At 57.4% G+C, this 19086-nt stretch overlaps 1 protein-coding gene across 13 annotated transcripts; it reads right to left on the bottom strand.

Moving 5' to 3' along the window:
* Window positions 1–983: 983 nt before the first annotated feature.
* BCAN (brevican) lies at window positions 984–18293 on the bottom strand. 13 transcript variants are annotated; one of them, XM_037016828.2, is made up of 16 exons: window positions 17558–18293; window positions 17006–17216; window positions 16318–16442; window positions 13688–13798; window positions 12605–12979; window positions 12110–12284; window positions 11698–11834; window positions 10913–11206; window positions 8774–9007; window positions 7563–8210; window positions 4157–4264; window positions 3407–3565; window positions 2687–2769; window positions 2219–2363; window positions 1806–1996; window positions 984–1484 (listed from the first exon to the last, which is right to left on the bottom strand). In XM_037016828.2, the coding sequence occupies exons 3-16, from the start codon at window positions 16319–16321 to the stop codon at window positions 1377–1379; spliced, it is 2772 nt and encodes a 923-aa protein (XP_036872723.2). In that variant the 5' UTR covers window positions 16322–16442; window positions 17006–17216; window positions 17558–18293; the 3' UTR covers window positions 984–1376. The 13 variants fall into 13 exon arrangements, with proteins under 13 accessions (XP_036872723.2, XP_036872718.2, XP_036872719.2 ...); XM_037016823.2 differs by having other exon boundaries at window positions 16279–16442; XM_037016824.2 differs by lacking the exon at window positions 17006–17216 and having other exon boundaries at window positions 16279–16442.
* Between the last annotated feature and the right edge of the window lie 793 nt (window positions 18294–19086).

Raw genomic sequence — 19086 nt, forward strand, 5'->3', positions numbered from 1 at the left:
CATATCTGTGCACTCTGATGAAGTACACACACACACACACACACACAGGAGCACTCTGATGAAGTACACACACACACACACACACACACACACACACACACACACACACACACACACACACACACACACACACACACACACACACACACACACACACACACACACACACACACACACACACACACACACACACACACACACACACACACACACACAGAGCCAGGCATCATTCTCTTTCAGTTCTCAGAGAGTGACCTCACCATCTCAACCTCCGCTGACTCACAGCCCCCATGGCCAGGGCGCCTGGCCGGAAATCTTACCCTCCCCTCCACAGCCCTTCCCTGCCTTGGGCTCCTAGAAAAGAAAGGTCGCTGCGCCCCCTGGCGGTGTCCTGGGACCCTCCCGCTCCTCCGGCCCGGCTCCACTCACGCAAGCGCACAAGACACTCTCGGGCCGCCTTGCCTGCAGCTGTCCCGCCTTCTTCTGGCCACAGCCTAGAAGACCTTCAGGTGTTTCCCCAGAGCCCAGTCTGCGTCAGGGTTGGGGACCTAGTTTCCCCATTCCTGCATCTCTGCCTTCTCTGCTGGAGGTAAACCTTCCCAGAACCCAACCCCCAGACTTGCGTTCCCTGCACACACAGCACCCTCTCAAATCTCCCTGAGGAACCTCAGAACTGGGACAAGGAGGCACCGACCTCTGGCTTCCTCCTGGGCCCTCAGCCTGTATTCCTCCCTAGATTGAACTCGTCTAGCTCTGCTCAAGCTGGGCACTCCAGCTCCTTCCAACCATCCTGACGCCCAGTCCCCATGGGCTTCTTTATTCCATGAACACTCGCTGCGCAGCTCTTCTTACAAGACACTGCTCTATCCACTGACATGCTGGGGACTCCTCAGACCTTCGGAATCTAATAAACACAGAGAGTCTCTTTATCTTGTGAGGCCCAGCCCAGTCCCACTTTCCTTTCTTTCTCTCACACACAGAAGAATCAAACCCCTTGTGTCCAAATGCAGCTGTATTTCCTGCTGGCTTTACAGGCACTCCATCCTGCAAATCCCTTCCCTTGGAAAATAGAGAGTGGGCACAGTGCCCCCCAGGGGAATGGAGGGGACAGGATGGCTGGCAAGGAGAGGGCAGCTGAGGCACTTAGGGACTTACTCGAGGCCCTGAGGGAAAAACTTGACTCACAGAGCAGGGATGAGGGCTCAGGCTGGGCTGGAGCTGCCCAGGTAGTTCCCAGAAGTCCCTTCAGGGAATTCTGGATTCCAGCCCCACCCCTCTCATGTGGTCACTTCCTGTGATGGGAAGAGCATAGGGTGTGAGGGAGGGTTGTGGGGAGAGGGCAATGCTGGGGGCAGCAGTGGACAAGACCTTGCCCCCTAGGGACCTGGAACAGGACTGGAAGGAGGGGTCAACCGCACCTTCCAGTGCCCCAGGAGCCTCCATTGATGTCCTTCTGGGACCTTCGTTGGGTGCAGAGCTCGAGCCTGGGGAAAACACACACACTCACCCTCCACCCTGGGCTCCTCCTCCTTCCCTCTCTTCTTAGAGCCTAACTTCTGGTGCTATTGCTCCTTGACCCCTGACCACATCAAAACACTTACCCCAGCTTAAGTGCCCAGAGTGTGGCCACAGTTCTCAGACATCAGCAACAAAAGGGACCCCAGAGCACCCAGCCACCTTCCCTTTGCCCCAGAGAGGGGCAGTGATTACTCCAAGGTCACACAGCCAAGGACTGGAAGAGCTAGGCCTGGAGCCCAGGGCTGCTGCTGGCTAGTGCCTCCCGCCTGTCTCCTCCTGGCACTCACAGGCCTACGGGGCACGCAGGAGATCTGGGGGGGCTCCCAGTGACCATCCTCCTGGCAGCGGATCAGTGGCAGGTTGCGCTGGGCCAGCCCCTCTCGGCACCGGTAACGAAGCACTGTGTGCACCTCATAGCGCGGTCGTGGGCGGCCAGACACTTGAGCCAGGGGCAACTCCGGTGGGGGCCCACAGGACACTGCAGGGGGGACACAGTCAGGAGCTAGGAGCCTGGCTCTGTGGGTGACAGTTCTCGGAAGAGGGATGAAAAAAGCAGGGATTTTGAGAGGACCACCTAATTTGTTATCCCTCCACGGCTATGGCCTGGCACCCATTCCGACTCCTCTGTGCAGCTCTGCCCCCTCCTTCTAGGCACACATCGGTTCTCAGCCTCCACCCCTCCGCCCGTTGCCACCCTCACCCAGCCCCATCTTGCAGGTGTAGGACAGGTGGTAGTTGCAAGGCACATCACTCCATTGTCCCTGATCGTGCCACACCATGACCACGCAGTTCTCTCCAGACAGGAAGTAGCTGTCAGGCTGCCCGGGGTTCCAGTTCTCATAGAGCTGGGGGGACAGGGATGGAGAAGGTAGCGAGGGGCTCTGACACCAGGTGCACTTGGAGGAATGAGGAGAGGGAGGCTGTGGGCCAAGAGGCTGGGGAGCCCAGGAAGGAAGAAGGAGAGGTCAGGGACTTTGGGGGAAGGAATCGTGGGGACCAGAAAAGAAGCGAGAGGGACAAGGAAGGGAAGAGGGCGCAGAGGAGGGAAGGGGCAGGAGAAAGGGAAGGGGCCAGGAGAAGGGGAGGGAGGGATGGGGTCGCTGGGGCGGTCGGCGAAATTGCCTTGAAGTCGCGACCTGACAGTGTGAGGGGCGGCCGAGCCTCTCACCAGGGGGACGCCGTCTGACCACAGGAAATCGCCTTCTATGGTCCTGTCATTGAGCCCGATCCACTGGTACTCCCGGTATCGATCTGGGGGAGAACCGCAGGAAGACGAGGGTGCGCAGTGAGCTCCACTGCCAGCAGGTGGCGGCCACTCCCCGCCACCCGGCAGTCTGCGGGGGACCGCGAGGAAGCCCCTCCCGCGATCCCAGATCCGCGCTCCCCTCTTTTCATCCCTCTCCCCAACCTCTGCGCACCGGCTTGATGGAAGGCAGGGACGGGGCTGGGGGTGGGGGAAATGCCACCAGGGCTAGAAACTGAAAGCTGGGAAAAGAGTAAAAACTCGCAAGGAGGTCAGAGTCGAGGGAAGCAGATGAAGGTAGGAGGGCCTGCAGGTGCGGAGGGACGGAAGGCCCCCTCCCAAGCCACCCCGCACCCCCAGCCCAGCAGCCACCTGGCTGATGCAGGTGCATTTCCTGAGCAAACCTCAGCCCTCCCCTGCCTGAAGCCACACTAGCCATGTGTGGGGTGGGAAGGAGGGAGACAGAGGGAGAAGTGAATGAATGAATGAATGAATGAATGAGGTAAACCAAGGAACGAGTACCTGAATTAATGAATAAGGGAATTAATTAACTAGCACACTCACTCTTTAATTAATTGATTGGTTAGTGAGTGATGAGAGAGAGAGCAGATGACAGGGTCCCCGTCAGCCCCGTCCCCAGCCCACTGTTGATGAAGTCCTGTTCCTCAGGCGTGCTGATGCTGGCCAGGTGCGCCCCGTACATTCGGCACCGGGTCTCTGCCTCCTGCCAGCTCCTTCGTGTAGAAAAGTGCTTGTAGCAGGCGCCCTGGAAGGCGTCCCAGCCCGGGCTGCAGAAGTGGAGGCCTGGGGCACAGAAGGGCAGGTGACTTAGGTGGAAGGACCCTGGGACCCAGACAGGCCAGGCTCCCTGGAAGGGGGCTTTTTCCCACCACTACAGACCATAGAAGCAGAGCTAAAGGGCAGTAAAGTGGTGCCAAAGGTAGGGCATGAGGGGTGAGGAGGAGTCCAGTGGGGCCCTAGGGCAGAGGACCTTGGTGCCTTCCTTCAGTGAGTCACAGGGACCAGGGTGAGGTCTGGAGTCTAGGCTTGGGTCTCTGCAATCCTCTCTCCTACAGAATGGCTGTACCCTCCTCTCCTCCCAGGAGAATGGAAACTGGCAGGTATTGACTGCCTACCAAATACCAGGAGTATGCTAAGCACTCCTCTCACAGGACCCCCTGAGAAAGCTATTTTTGGTTCCACTAACAGATGAGGAAAGTGAGGGTAGGGTTCAGAGAGGTTATGTGATTTGCCTAAATGGGGGAATGTGGGTTCATCAAAGATAAGGCCAAAACCTGTGCCACCCTCTCCCTTGGGAACTAGCACGTTGTGACACATGTTGTGAGTCCAGGCTTCAGATCTACCCCCACCCACCCTGCCCCACAACACACTCACCGATATTGCACAGGTCCCCCCCATAGCCAGGCAAACACAGGCAGCGGACCCCCTCCTCCTCCTCCAAGCATGTCCCACCATTGTGGCAGGGGCTGGGGACACAGTCACCTGGCAGGAAGAGAAGTGAGATGGGGGGAGCAGGAGAGCGCATCTCTGCATCCGAGGCCTCCAGGAGTGGGTTCAGAGTCCCCAGTCCTGACCTCCTTGTCTTAGTTCTAGGTCTTTTCCCCACCCCGCCCCTCCTCCCCATCCCCCAACTTCAGCACTGACTCGGCCCTACGCTGGTTATTGTCACGCCTGCCAGTGTGGGCCTAGTCCAACAGGCACTGGAGGAAGTGACCAGGAAGGCCCTCAGGACCCAGCGCCACCAAGAGGCAAGATACCGGGCTGTCAGTCATGAGACCTGGACTCTTATCTGGCTCTTGGACGTGCTGGGTGACACTGGGAGATCACTTTACTACTCTGGGACTGGAGTTCAGTCCCCCACCCCTTGTCTTTGTGCCAGTGCCAGGTCCCAGCCCAGTCTGGTATAGACTAGGTGGGCAGGGCGGACCTGGAGGGGAGAGGAGAGGAGAGTCACCATAGCAACAGTGAGATGTGACCTGCCCTTAACTGCTCTGGGGCCCGATACTGGGGTGGTCCAGGTGGGAGCTAACCATTCCTCCTGCCGTCCGCTGGGCAGAGGCAGCCCCAGAAACTGTTAGTGAAGATCCACTTCCCTCTCTGTGCCTCCAACCCAACCCCAGGAACTACGCTGCAGCGGCTCCCTCTGTCCTGCCGTCATCACCATCAGGCCCCTTTGCTTCCCTTCTCATCTCCCCAGACTCTTCCCCCTTGCCAGGCTCCCCTTCCCCGCTCCATTTCCAGCCTTCTGCAGGTCCCCCAGCCTAGAAATCCCTTCAATCCATCTTGCTCCCTCTGGCTCCCCCTCCTCCAGGTAGTCCTCTTAGACTAACACACTTCACTGAAGGCCTGCCATCTGCAGTCTGAGCCCAGCTCTGTCTGGCAAGGCCATCTGCCTTCTCCTCCTGGGCTCGATCCTCTCTGGGTCCTGGGGTGGGAGGTGGCAGCTCTTAGGCTGGCCCTGGGTGCCAGAAGGGCTGACAGATTCGACTTCGTTCTGCTCCAGATGACCCAGGGGAAGATGGCACCACAGACAGACACAGTGCAGGCCGGAGCTCTCAGCCCTGGGATGTGGAACACCCCTGGGCGGGACTCCTTAGATTGTGCCATCAGCCTTTAGCAGCCAAGGGCAAAGCCCACAGTGCTTCACTCTGGCCTGAGAACTCACTGCCTGGGGGGAGATGGGCATCAGAGCAGAGGTGGGGGGAGGAGAAGCTGGAGTTGATTCAAAGAATCTTGCTGGATGCCCTAGCTGTTTTGGGTAAAATGAATCAGCTGTTCCAGCACCACTACCCTGTCATCTTCCCTCCTGCCAAACTGGTAGTTCTATTTCCTGGGCAAAGGTGAGGAGGGGAGGTGTTTTATTTAACCCATTAAGCACCAGTTCCCACAGAGGGTAAGTCTCCTGAACCCCCTTCCACTCCTCACACTTTCCTGCTCCTCCTGTTGTCCTCTCTGCTCCTCTGTCCAACCCCCAACCCTAAGGGATAGAGACCCTCAAACCTGGTGCCTGGTTCCCTACCCAGGCCATAAGTCCCTCCCCTGGCTGTGGGCTGCAGAACCTGAATCAGCACAGGCAGAGTTGGGTGGAGAGACTCCTTGTGGAACTTTCTGGTCCTCCTTCCTCCCACTCTTTGGGCTGGCTACTATACACAATTAAGTTTTCTTTTCCCTCTTGCTGCAATGGTGTGTGAGAGGGTCCTTCACTCATCCTCCGTGGGCGGTAACTAAGACATGGCAGGCACTTCCTATGCTGCTCCTCTCCCTGCTCCTCGCAGTGCTCAACCCCAAGGCCAGCTGGACAGGAGACAATCGTTGAAATGGGTGAGCCTGGGTGTGATGCAGGGGCCTCTAGCCCACCTGGGCCATCTGGGACTCGGAGGATCCCGGCCTTTTCCAGGGGTGTCCACTGGCAAGCCCAACCTTCCCCGAATAGGTAGGACTTCTCTCAGGCCCCAGAACCTAACCCCTCATTCCTCTTTAGTCCCTCTCCATCCTCGTCCCCTGCTTTGTATCTTCTCCAACATTAGAGACCTTGAGATCCTTTGGATTCAGGGAGGAGGGTGAATCCATTCTTCCTAGGGGGCTGAGTGGTCATTAGTGCAGGGGTTAGTGGAGGAGGGGGATGCTGAGGGCAGCGGGGACGAGTGCTAGATAAAACCCACCCGCTGAGATGCTAGGAACAGGGCCCCGGGACACCTGGACCGCAGGGACCAGTCTCTAAAAGGGACTTTTTCAGTCACTGCTCTGTATGCATCGCTCTATACGGGAGCCATCAAGATGGATCAGAAATGAACACACACACAGGGCACACTCCGGGTTGCAGAGGCTTCTCCCCATCAGGGGTGAGGGACTACAACTCCCAGTACTCTTGCAGACTGATTCGCAATGACTTCTCTGAGGTAATGCAAACAGTCAGATTTGGGGTCGCAGCAGTCAGGCAAGAAAGTGGGTAGGAGAAGAAGAGGAGAAGGGAACAGCAAGGGGCTGTTACACTGCTAGGACAGGAAAGCTTGCAGATGAGAAAAACACACAGACACAGAGAAAGAGAGGAGAGAGATGGTACCAAAAAGAAGCACCAAAGAGCTACCCATGACACAAATCCATGGACTGAAATGGGCAGACAGCTGAGGGGAGAGACAGAGGGTGCCAGATATTGGTTATAAAGAGGTTTAATAGAGATTTATTTCCAAGGCTTGTTTTCCATGAAACAGTTTTTAAAAATACTTCACAGAAGTAGTTGCTTAAGGCTCTGTAGGAGTAAGGACTCTCCTAGACCCCAGAGGATGAGGGGCAGGGAGGGAACCCCAGGCTTCCCTGCTATCAGTGGGGGTGGCTGCAGGGGCTGCAGGTGGCACACAGGAGAGGGAAGGGAGCAGTGTAAGAGGGGCCTGGGACCCGAAGAGTGCAATAGGTGACAGGGTACCCTATCCCATGAGCCAGTAAGATGTGAGTTACAGGTGGAGAGCTGAGAGTATGGAAGAGTCCCAGGTGGTCAGTGGTGGGACTGGGGTCCCAGGGTGAGGGCTTCAGAAACAGGGAGAGGGTCACAGGATGGGAGTCATGGAGCTGGGGATGATGGTGTGAGGGATCAGAATGCTGGGATGGAGGTCACAGGTGGGGCATCCAAGTTCGGAAAACTACAGGTAGAGGTGGGTAGGATAAAGACGGCAAAGGACAAGAGAGGCTGGGGCAATGGTGGGTTAAAGGACCACAGGTCAGGTGCACCAGAGCTGCAGGGAGAGAAGGAGAAAGACAGCAGTTGAGCCTTGGGCACAGTTACCTGGTGAGGGGGCCACGGCCACTCCGCCTTGGCCAGCGCTGTCAGTGGGCAGCACCGGCTGGGCCCGAACTGAGGTCCCTGCTGGGACAGTTCTTCCAGAATTCTCTTCAGAGGGGGCCTCCGGGTCCCCGGGACCCTCAGGGGCCCTTGTGGCTGGAAGCAGGAGAGGAGACTCCTCGGAGCTCCCTGTCTCCTCACTCTCTCCTTGAGGGACCCCAGACAGCTCAGGACCCCCAGTCTCCTCCCCAACCTCTCTTGCCCCAGCTGGAGTGAAAGGCGGTGGGGGTGCCAGGCTCCCCTCCCTGGGAGTGGGCAGAGTCTCAGTGGGTGGTCCAAGGACCCCTGGAGGCCTAGGGGCCTCTGGCTCTCCATCAGGTGGTGGTGATGCATCACGCTGTAGGACTGCCCTTGTCAGCAGCGGGGTTGCCTCAGAAAGTGATTCCTCTAGGGCCGGCTCAGTGGGGAGATAGGGCTCTTCATCCAGGCTGCTGAGCTCGCTGGGCCAGGCCCACAGGGCCTCATCTTCCACCTCCTCCTCTTCTTCCTCATCCTCTTTCTCTTCATCCTTGTATTTCTCATCTTCCTCCAACACCTTGTCTTCCTCTTCTGAGGACCCCAAGGGAGGTACAATGGTTTGGGTTTTGAATTCTAGACAAAGCACAGATGGTTCAGCACCAGGGACAGCACCCACCAGGGGCCTGAAAGCAGGAAGGGGGACGGCAAGAAAGGCAGGGCTGGGGGTGTGAGGCTTGGGGCCAGAGGGAAGAGCCTGTCCTGGGAGAGCTGTCTTTGCTCCAAACTGAAAGAACTTCAACTTGAGCTGCAATGTTCAGGCAACACTTGGGAAGGTTCTGTGAGCTGTCCCCAGGGAAACACGGTCATTGCATCTCCCTCTCCTAGCCTGTTAAAATTCTCTAGTCTATTTTGGGTAGGTGAGGAAGAGGAGGGACCAAAAAAAGAGGCCCCTCCTTCCCAGAAGGCAGCTCCTTAGTCCAAGCATCTCCAGACCCAGAGAGTTTGGAGTGGAATTTGCTGGAAAGGCAAAGGTTGGAGAGAGACAAGAGAGATGCCCTGCACACTGAGCTGCTGAGAAATGACAGGGCAGAGTCATGCCACCATAACCCCAGCCCTAACCCAAGCCCTAATTACGGCATCCACTGGGCTTGCACCTTCTGCCCTCATCTTCTCCCAGGATAAGGAATTTGAGTTACCTAGGAGGGTCCTAGGGGCTTCTGCTGGGTCTTCTGGAGTGGAGCTTCCACCTCCTCCATCCTCCACGATGGGAATGGAGTAGATGGCTCCTCGGGACTCGCTCTCCACAGCTCCTTGCGGCAGCTGCAGTTCCTCCAGGGTCTCTGTCACTGTGACAATGGCTTCCAGTCCATCAGAGGCCAGGTCGGAGGCTGGGTTGGAGACCTCAGGGATGGCAGAGGGCTGGGCAGAGTCTGTGACAGGAGGAAGGTGCCAGTGGGAGGTTAAATACGCAGCTGTGCCCTCCCAGGTCATGGTGGCATGTGAGGGTTCTGTAGTAGACCCAGAGACCATGGAATTCTCTTAATTCTCTCTCATCTTCCCCATGGGACCCAGGGAACATTCTGAGATTCTATCACTCATTCCTCAAGCATTCATCAAGTGCGCAGTATGTGTCAAAACAGCAAGCTACCTGCCGTCAAGGGAACTTATAAGCTAGATAAGACAATGAACAAATAAACATAATGTTACCACATAGAGAGCAAGTAAGCAGAGTGAGGAGACAGGATAGTGGGAATTACTGCTTCAGACAGATGGTCAGGAGAGGCTCCGGGAAGAGACAGTCCCTTGAGGGAGGAATTGGAGGCAGAAGGATGGACAGAATCGTCTCAGCACCTCGGGATCCTGGTCTTGGGGCAAGGTGTGAGGGATCCCAGTGCTCCCAAGATGTTTGAAATGGAAGGGATAGGCTGCCATCACCACAGGAGAGCTGAAGGGCAGGGTGCAAGAACACTCAACAGTCTCCACCTGACGGTCTCATGCCGGGGCAAGAGGGCAAAAGAATGGACTGCCCCATCCTTCTGCAATCTGTTCCCTTCAAATAACCAGAGCTCTAGAATGGATCACCTTGTCTCAAGGGAGCTAAGAGCTCAACACCAATGAAACGAAGGTGGAACTGGGCTAAGAAAAGCCCTGAGGGCCGTCTGTGCTCAGCCACATGAGACAGGACAGCACGGCCTGCCCTCGTCACCTACTCCACTGAGCCCTGCTCATGCAAGACAAGCAAACCTGTGCCCTTGTCTGCCTCCATCCTCCACCTGCTTCCAACCATAGACATCCTCTCCCCTCTGCCCTCCTCTTAATTCAATTCCTCCTTCCATTTCTTTTTAGAACACTAAAAAGCACAGAATCATAAGCAGTGGACGGACCTGTTAGCTATTATTATCACACCACCCCAATCCAGTAAACCTTTCCAGGTGGACATGTCTTCCTATGCACTTCAATTCCCAACCCCTCCCTAGCCCCAGGCCAAAGATGTTTGGAGATCTGTCCCAGCAGAAGTAATTATTTTCTCTCAGTGTCACTTCATGCTGGGAGCAAAGTGTCTCATCTTCCGGCAGACTGGAGGCGCCCATGGCAAAAACCATGTCTTCCCCCTTCAGACTAAGAGCTCCCCGAGGGTAAAGGCTGTACCTTGTTCTCCCACTTCTGCTTCCACCCCTCGCACCAGTACCACAGGCTTACAGCTGAAGCAAGGGCCCAGACATCCATGGCAATGCCTCCTTGACTGCCAGTCACCTTAGGCCTCTGCCCCCGGCACTGCCTCCCCTTTGGCTCCCAGTATAAGATGAGGGCAGGAGGCCATCTCTACACCCGACTTTCCTTGAGGACTTGCTCCCTGAGGAAGACCTGTGTCTGCTCTTCAGTGTTTGGCGCCTAAGATCCAACAACTTCAAGCTAACGGCTCTGTAAACAGCCCTGAGGGCCCTTGAGGGCATTTGGTTAACTGGAGCAGATCATTTGCTGGATTCAGAGAATGTTGGTCATCTCTACTCTACTAAGATGACCGGAAATGAAAACACACTTGGCAGCCCAATATGGGAAAGGTGGCTTTGAAACTAGAACAGACAAGACCAGACTCGCCATGTGAAGGCAGGTGAACAGAGGCAGAGAGGTGAGTACTCCGTGAGGTCACACAGCCCAAACCAGAGGGCATGACCAGAATTAGAACCCGAAGTGGCAAGCTGGGCATCACCCAAGGCTCCTTGAAGCACATGGCAAAGACCTGAGAGACAAAAGCTCAGAGCTGGCGTAGGATTTTAGCGTGCTGCCCTGCCTCTCTGGGGTTGGTCTCTGCCTCTGCAGGGAGGCCGGCTCACCTCGGAAGCAGTAGACATTGAAGCGACTGTGCCTGTTGGGGAAGCCGGTCTGGTTGGGGAAGAGGAAGAGAGTCTTGACACCAGGCAGGCCCCCACCGCAGCGCCGGCTGGGTGTGACAATGGGGTAGCGCACACTGCCATCGGCCAGCCAGCCCGGGCTGCAGCGGTCCAGGCCACCATCCCAGGCTGCATACAGCTGGCCCGTGGTGGCAATCTCCGCACCCCGCTCCCGGCAGTATGCCCGTGCCTCCTCCAACGTCAGCTTGTCTGGAGGGGCGCCCAGGAACAGCTCTCCTGCTAGGGAAGGGGAGGCTGGGTTACCAGGATGCTGGCATCCCCTTCCACCCTTGGCTCCCTCAGAGACACAGGGCAGGCTTCTCTAGGCCTCAGTCTTCTCGTCCATAACACAGATTCAACTATTCTACTTCATAGGATCAAAGTCTGGAGAGAACCTTGGCATGGACAGGATTGCTCAAGGAAAATGGCCCTACTTCCTCATTCTGCAAAGAAGGAAACCGAGGCCCAGAGATGCCAAGAGGTAGAAAGTGCACGCACAGCAGGTAGCAGCAGAGTCAAAACTCAAACTCAGTCTCCTACCACCTATTTGAGGTTTGGGCCATGAACTTGCCTCTGTGACAGGGTTCAGAGGGAGGGACACTGACTGTTTCCTTACCCCCTGGGTACCCCCTTAAACACATGAGGGACAGACAGGAAGGTCCAGCAGAGGCTCCAGGGGCAACTATGGGTAGCACTGGAGAAGGAGCTCTAACCTAAGAACCCCTCACCCCAATCACCGTTCAGGTCTTCAGCATAACAGTAGACATCATAGAGGTCATCTGGGTCTACCACTCCATAGTTCCGGACCCCAGGGAAACCATCCATGTCTCCATAACAGGCCTCTCGCGGGGTCTGGATGGGATACCTGGAAGGAGGTACAGATGCCCTCCGTAGGGAGCCACACCCAGGCATCTGTCCTGAATCACACTGCCTTTCAGTACAGCCAATTGTCTTCCCAGCTCTGAGGGACCCACACTCCCAGGGCAGGGTCCTCACTCACTCTATGCAGACCAGCCTCATTCCCCTGAGGTGGGGGGCCCTGTATGGCTAGTCTGGGGCAGCAGGCAGCCCCTGGCAGGACCAGAGGCCACAGCTGCCTCAGAGACAACTAGAAGCTCCTGGTCCACAGCCCCAGCCCACCTCACAGTCTGGTCGGACAGCCAGCCAGCATCACACTGCTCATAGCCCCCGAGGTAGGCGGCATAGAGCTGCTCCGGGGTGGCGATGCGGGCTCCGATGCGGGCACAGGCCTCCTGGGCCCCAGAGAAGGAGAAAGCGTAGCGGGCTGAACCCTCGCGGTAGAGAAAGACGACCCCTGAGAGGCAGAAGGGACTCCTGAGGCATAATCCCCCAGCACAATGACCTCCCCTCACCAGCCTGGTCACACCCCAGGACACAAAGGGGAAAGCTCAAATCACGCTCACTAATCAGCATGAGGGGCTTATGTTAGACTGTGGGTAGAATTGCCTCCACCTGATGGGAGAAAGGAGGTAACAAAAGCCTGTGTCTACTCCTTTCTCAACTCAGTCTGTGCCTTCCAGGTGTCTTGGCTCCCCTCTCAGACTGTGGGCTCCCTGAGGGCAGGCGCCCTTCCCTCCTTCTCTCAGGAACCTCTCCCTGTCCCTGCCCTCTCACCTTTGACCTTGACCTCCACAGCGTCACTGCTGTCATCTATGCCATGTTGGACCTCGCAGCGGTAGATGCCTGAGTCGTTGGGCCGCAGCTCGCTCAGAGCCAGGGAGACATTGGTGAGAGACGCCGGGTAGGCAGGCAGCGCCACGCGGAACCGGTAGGCTTCGCTCACCTTGACGCGCAGCCCCCGGGCCACCAGCACCTCGGCCTCCCGGCCCCCGGACAGGAAGGTCCACTTGACCCTCGGGGAGCCCAGCACAGCCCGGCGGCCAGGCAGTGGCCGCAGGTAGTGAACGTGGCATGGGATGGTGAGGGTGCCGCCCAGCACACCCTGCAGCGGCGCGGTGCCCGCGATGCGCACACGGAAGGCCCGGTCCTCTGTGGGCGGGTGGGGTGGGCTGGAAATGCGTGCTCTGGTCCCACCCAGTCCCACAGGGGGTTTCCAAGCTCTGCCCAAGGATCCCTCTTGCCTGGCTCCAGGATTCTTCAGACCAGCCCCGGGATTGCCCCTCCTCACCCTTGGGTTTTCCTGGCCCCCTGGGGTCCTGCAAACAGCACCTCTAGGTCTCCAGGGCCCACCCCTATGGTCTCCAGATCTGCCCCGAAGTCTCCCAGTCAATTCTGCCCCTATAGTCGCCTGGTACCTCCACGGGGGTCCTGGGCCACACCCCGGGGTCTTCTGACCTTCCTCCCTGGGTCCTCCAGCCTTGTTCTGTTTCCCAGTCTGTCCCCTTCAGACTCACTTTCAGACTTGACCCCCAGATTCCCAGCTCCATCCCCATTCTGCCTCGCTGCATTCATCCTGTTCTCAGTGTCCCCCCCATTCATCTGGGTCCCAGAGTCCCCCACAGATTGGCAGCCTTGTACCTAGTGCCCCTCCCCGGCTCTACCCCAAGTTTCCACCACCTCCTAGGAGCCCACTTATTTTCAAGTGTCCCAGCCCGGACTTTCCCCCAGAGTCCTCCCAACTCCATCTCCTCCCTGGGTCTCCCAAGACTGGAAGAGTTCGGTAGGGCCCAACAGGAGGCCACCCCCACCACAGGGGAGATGCAGGAGACAGACAGTGATCCTAAGTGGATTGCTTACCTGAGCTGTCCCTTTCCAGGGCATCAGCTAAGGCCGCAGGGACCTGGGCCAGGGCCAGGGTTGCCAGCAGGGGCAGGAACAATGGGGCCATGCTGCAGGCTGATGGAGGGACTTGAGGAGGAAAGATGGGGTTAGACCTCAGGATAGACTTCTGGCTCCGTACCACATCTATGTGGACTTACACAGGTCCTGGTCCCTGGACTTATACAGGGACTTAAACCCACTGTCCCCACCTCACCATTAACTCTCTGGTCCTGATCCCTGTCTGCCTGCCAAGGGATTCTCCCTCAGCCAACACCTGGGTCCTAGTCAGCTCTCTTTGTGATGTAAGGCAAATTACTTATGCTCTCTGGGCCTTTATTTCCTTACTTGTAAAAGAGCACCATTACTACCACCTCACAGGTTGTGATGAGGCCGTGGGCTTTGAGAGTGCTTTATATCTGAAAAGGCCGGTACAAATGCACAGCACCAGGCACACAGTAGGAGCTCAATAAGTGCTTAGAGCATGAATGGTGGGTGCTATTATACTAAGAATTCCCTCTGCTCCACCCAGTGCCAGACTCCTCCCACAATACGCCTTGAACTTTCCCTCCCTGAATGCCATACCCACGTAGCTCCTCCAGGAGGACCTCCTAGACTGAACCTGGGCACTGTACAACTTCTCTCCAGCCCAACCCCTCCTGGACCTCCCCCAACCCCACCATTACTTACAGGGAAAGTCTTCTCTTTATTCCTCAGGATACTCCACCCCCATCCTTGGCTGCCTTCTCCCTTCTTCCTCCCAGCCTTTCCTTCCTGCCTGGCACGGGCTTTCCCACCGGATCTCCTGGCTCAGAAAGCATCTGGGACAAAGCCCCTGTCTCTGCCAGTCTGGCTTCCATCCAGCCTCTCACTTCCCTCACCCCAGTCCCAGGCTGGCAGAGTGGGCTCAGGGGGGCTAAGAATAAATAGGAGGGGCCATCTTCCTCCCACCCTTAGCTATCAGAAACTCTGAGAACCCAGAATATTCCTCTGAAGATCTTAAAGCACTTACACTCTCATAACTGATAGATGAGGGGATATGACATTGAGAAATGGGGCCCAGAGAGGGAGAGAGTTGACCCCGAGTCCCCAGCACAGCAAGTCAGGCACCAGGCCAGTGTGCACCCAGGAGGGAAGACTGCAGAGCTAGTGTCCAGCATCATTTTTAGGAGTCAGGCTAGACTTAGAAGAGCATGGAGACCCAAGTCTGCCTTGGAATAGGCCAGGCCAGCAGGAGGGATAAAGGTTAATCTGCAGTCAAGACTTCCTAGAGATTGGCTCATTCCCACTGGCTGTGCATTCCCACTGCAGGCCCATTATTCAACCCCATTTTCCCCACCCTTTCAGGCTCTGCCTTCCTCCCTTTTCCTGAGCTTAAGCTGATGGGAAATTTCCGTCTTCTCCCAGATCCTCCCAGGGATCCCAGACCCTCCTAGGGATGCTTCCCTACCACTTATTTCCCCCACTGTGCCTGAGTATCATCTCCTTGGGGTCAGAGTTGGGGGAGGAGTGGCAGAAGCCAGATGCCCAGGGTCTCTCTCTGACCTTTGAGAGGGAGGAGGTTACTGATGGGGCCAGATCAGAGGATCGCCAAGACCAGCTCTGGGGAGGGGGGCCCTTCGGAGGACTGCTTTTGGGGGTTGGAAGGACCATTTGGCATCAGCAGCCAGTGCCTGCCAGGGAGACATTTGAGCTGTGCCAGGTCCTGGGCCAGGCCCCTTCCTGGCACCCTCCCTCCCTTCTCTTTGGGCTGGAGCTGGAACTGCTCACAGACCTGGTCCCAGCTCTCTGACAGGTGGCCCAGAAACCCATATAGTTGGAGCCTTTCTGGGACCAACGTTCTGGACTCCCATTCACCTCTGTTTGGAAGATGGGGGAATGAAGGGAGGAGGTCCAGGGCTGAGGAGGACCTGGACACCCTGGAACATAGAAGGTGTCTCACTCCCACCTCCAGGACCAGGAGTCACTGACCCGAGAGAGGCTAACGGGTGGTCCTGATTGTATGATTCTCACAATCAGAGAGTGCTGCACCCCTCCCCTCCTGCCCCCTAACCACACCGAGCTTGGGCCTCACTCAGCCCCTCCCTGTATGGAAGGAGTCCTGAGAACAGTTAAGCATCCTGTCATCCAGCACCAGACACAGACCTAGGGGTCCAGGCCTTGGCCTTCTCCACACACTCACCCACCTCCTCTCCTCCATCTCCTTGTCCTCCCGAGCAGGACACGCCACTCCATCTCTAACCTCAAGAGCTCAGCGGTCTTCCTATCCCTCTCTGATGCCACATCATCCTTCTCTCCAGCTCTCTCTTCCTACTCCAGCTTCTAAGTTTCTTTCCTTGTCTTGAATTTCTGGAGCTGTTTAGGAAACTTCCCTCCTGTTACATTATCATTCCTGTCTGACCACGGACATCCATTTCCCTCACAGTCTCCATAGACCCAATCCGCAGAGAATCAAGAGCAGGCTCTGTGTGTGTGTGCATGCGCGTGTGCGAGCACGTGCATGCCCACACATGCATGAGTGCACGTGCCTACACACACCCAACACCCACATCACCATGCTGAATGCCCACCAGCTGGCTGCTCCATAGGAACATAGCTCCAGCGCTCACTCATCTGGTTGGCAGGGACGCACAGGAGGTCAGAGCTCCCATCACAGCAGAAGGGAGCCTCTCAGCTATCCCTAGTGGCTGTGTAAGCAGCAACACGAACAGTATCGGCCAGGCCTTAGCAGGGCCTGCAGGAGTAATTGCAGTAATCACATAAATGGTCCTATTTTATTGGAAGTACAACTAATAATACTATTAGCAACATCACCAGCTGAGCTATTGTAGCAGCTCCTCCTAGGATAACATCTGAAATGTGGACGGTGCTGTTACCCATGAGGACACAGGCATTGGTAGTACTGTGGGAGGGTCTATGGGTAACAGTGCCCCCTGATGTTACTGGTATTGTCTGGGGTAGAAGTAACACAGGTGTTAACAGTGCTGCATTGTGCAAAACAGTGCTGCAATAGTGCAAAAATTGATGGCAGATCTCTTGGTGCTGTTAGAAACACGTGGGCAGAGCTATTCTGATAGGAGGTAGGTACGGAAGTACAGTGGGAGGGGTTCCCAGACCACCAGTGGTGCTAGGAAGGAAAGCAGGAGTGGTAACTGGAATCCAGCTAACAGTTTCTGCCCACTTACCTGCTGAGCAAGGCTTTTACTAAGTGCTTCCAGGTATAACCTCAACTTTGAGAAAAATGCTGTTTATGCGCTACATTGATGAGGAACCCGAGGTTCAGAGAGGTCAACTAACTTGCTCAAGGTCGCACAGCAAGTAAGTGGCAGAGTTAGGATTCCAGCTCCAGTGGGCGCCTCGACCACCCGCTACAGCGGCTCCTAACGGCTGTCCTTCGGGCTCCGCGGAGGTGTCCCCAGAGGAAGGGTGCTGGGAGCGGCTCCTCCCGCGGGGCTGCCTCCACGGCGGGTGGGCGCGAAGTCGGGGACTGCCTCGCACCGCCGCCGCCCTGCCCAGGAAAAGGTCAGGAACCTCGGCGCGGCGCGGGGCCTGGAGCGTGCAGGAAGGAGGACCCAAGGACCAAGCGGGGCGCTCCCCTTAACCCGCCGACTCCAGGGGGCTGCCGGGCAGACTGCAAGCAGCAATGGGGGGCCAGCGGCAGAGGTGGCGCCGGCAGCAGGCGCCGTAGCGCTCCGGGCGGGCCCACAGCGGACCTCGCGCAGGTGCCGGGGGCTGGCGAGTCCAGTGAGCCGGAGCCTCTGAAGGCCAGGGCGGCGAGAGGGGGCGCGGACCCCGGGCAGCGGTGGGCGCTGCCTTTCCTCTCCCGCTCCGGGCTGCGGACGCACTCACCTGCCGGCGGGCGGCCCTGGGCTGGGGTGGGGGTGCCGCACCGCGAAGTTTGCCGCCTCCTCCGGGGGTCTGCTCGAGGTCCACGGCTTGGTCCTGCAGCCGCGGCCGAGACTGCGGCGGGGACTGCGCGGGCGCAGGGAGAGGCTGGGCCCGCAGGACGCTCGGAAGAGGGCGCCGGGCCGCCGGCCGCCGCACAAAACCCCCTTTCTTCCCCCCGCCCCGCCCCACCCTTCCAGAGGGCCGCCCCCGCCCCCTGACCGGGAACGCGGGGGGCTCAGGAAGGTCACGGGACCCGCTGCCTTCTCTGCGTCGGTTCCCGGCGGCAGCAGCGAGAGCAAGGACGAGAGAAGTAGGACATCGTTCTGGGTTGAGAAGCCGAGGACTTGGAGTAGGGAGGGAGGGCAGAGGGGCGGGCGGGAGCGCTGGGGCCGAGGATGATGTTGCAGCAAGAGGGATGGAAGTTAGACAGCCGGAGGGACTTCCCGCTGGGGCGAGGAGGAGGGACCCAGGCTTAGATAGTAGGGGGAAGGGGGAAGGGAGAATGCGAAGCTTTGCTCCTGGAGAGACATCCCACACCCACATAAAAATGGGGGCAGGAAGCTGCTTTTTGAAGGCAGAATGAGGTGCAAATGACCATAGGCACCTCCCTGGAGGAAGCTCTGATTGGATTTTGTCTCCTGTGGCGCTCCCACTCCCTGCACAGAGGAGGAGCTGACTTTGCAGCTGGAGGAATGGAGGTTAGACAGTAGATTGATAAGTTAAGCAAAACAAGTCAGGGACTCTCTAGACATGGTGAGGGGGTAGGAGTGGCACTAGGAATGGATATTACTGGTCATGCAAACCAATGTGCAAAATGCAGGCGTTGCTGGGAGCCCAGAGGGCCCTCTGGCCAGGGCTACTGCTGATGAATGTGCTGCCCGGTGCCAGGGGGTGGGCCTTGAGTGTTGTCCAGACAGTGGGGACTTCTTAGCATCCAGAATACCAATGACACACTCCTCCCCGGCTCCAGGGCCTCCGCCTCCGTCCACTTTCCCAGGCTCTCCTCTCCCCCATCCCCACTACTTCCCTCCTCCCTCCTGGGACTAGAGGCAAAGCCCCTGGCACAGACTGTGGGCAGCCAGACGCCTGGATTCTCTACCCTGGATACCAATAGTAGCACCAAGGAGAGCTTGTTGGGGCTCTGATCCCCATAATCTTCAGTAGTACCCCCAAAATATCCCAGGTAAAGTGGTGTGCCTGCAATGCAAGTGCAACTTCCAGGCAGGTCCTTGCCCTTCGGTCTAGACCGCCCCCATATCCCTCCCGCATGTGTGGGAATTTTTGATGCCCCAGCTGCTCTGCTCCCCACTGCCTGCGCTTCTATTCCCATTGCTGTGGATTTGGTTCCCAAGGGCTTTGAGAAGCTCACAATAAAACTCCTCCCCAAATCCTTGATGACCTAAAGGTAAGATGGGCCCCTTCCCAGAGATCTATCTACTCTAGAGATAGGACAAGAAAACCTGGGGGTGGTGGATGGTAGGATCCCTCAA

This window comes from Manis javanica, chromosome 14 (genome assembly GCF_040802235.1).
Source record: "Manis javanica isolate MJ-LG chromosome 14, MJ_LKY, whole genome shotgun sequence".
Classification (NCBI taxonomy): Eukaryota; Metazoa; Chordata; class Mammalia; order Pholidota; family Manidae; genus Manis; species Manis javanica.

Excerpts from the sequence above, each read along its gene's own strand:
- BCAN (XM_037016821.2), bottom strand. The coding sequence starts at position 15,943 with ATGGAGTGGCGTGTCCTGCTCGGGAGGACAAGGAGATGGAGGAGAGGA. Across the intron at positions 9,008-10,912 it reads CAATGTCTACTGCTTCCGAG|ACTCTGCCCAGCCCTCTGCC; the intron begins GTGAGCCGGCCT and ends CTCCTGTCACAG. Across the intron at positions 4,265-7,562 it reads GGCCGTGGCCCCCTCACCAG|GTGACTGTGTCCCCAGCCCC; the intron begins GTAACTGTGCCC and ends TCTTCCTGCCAG.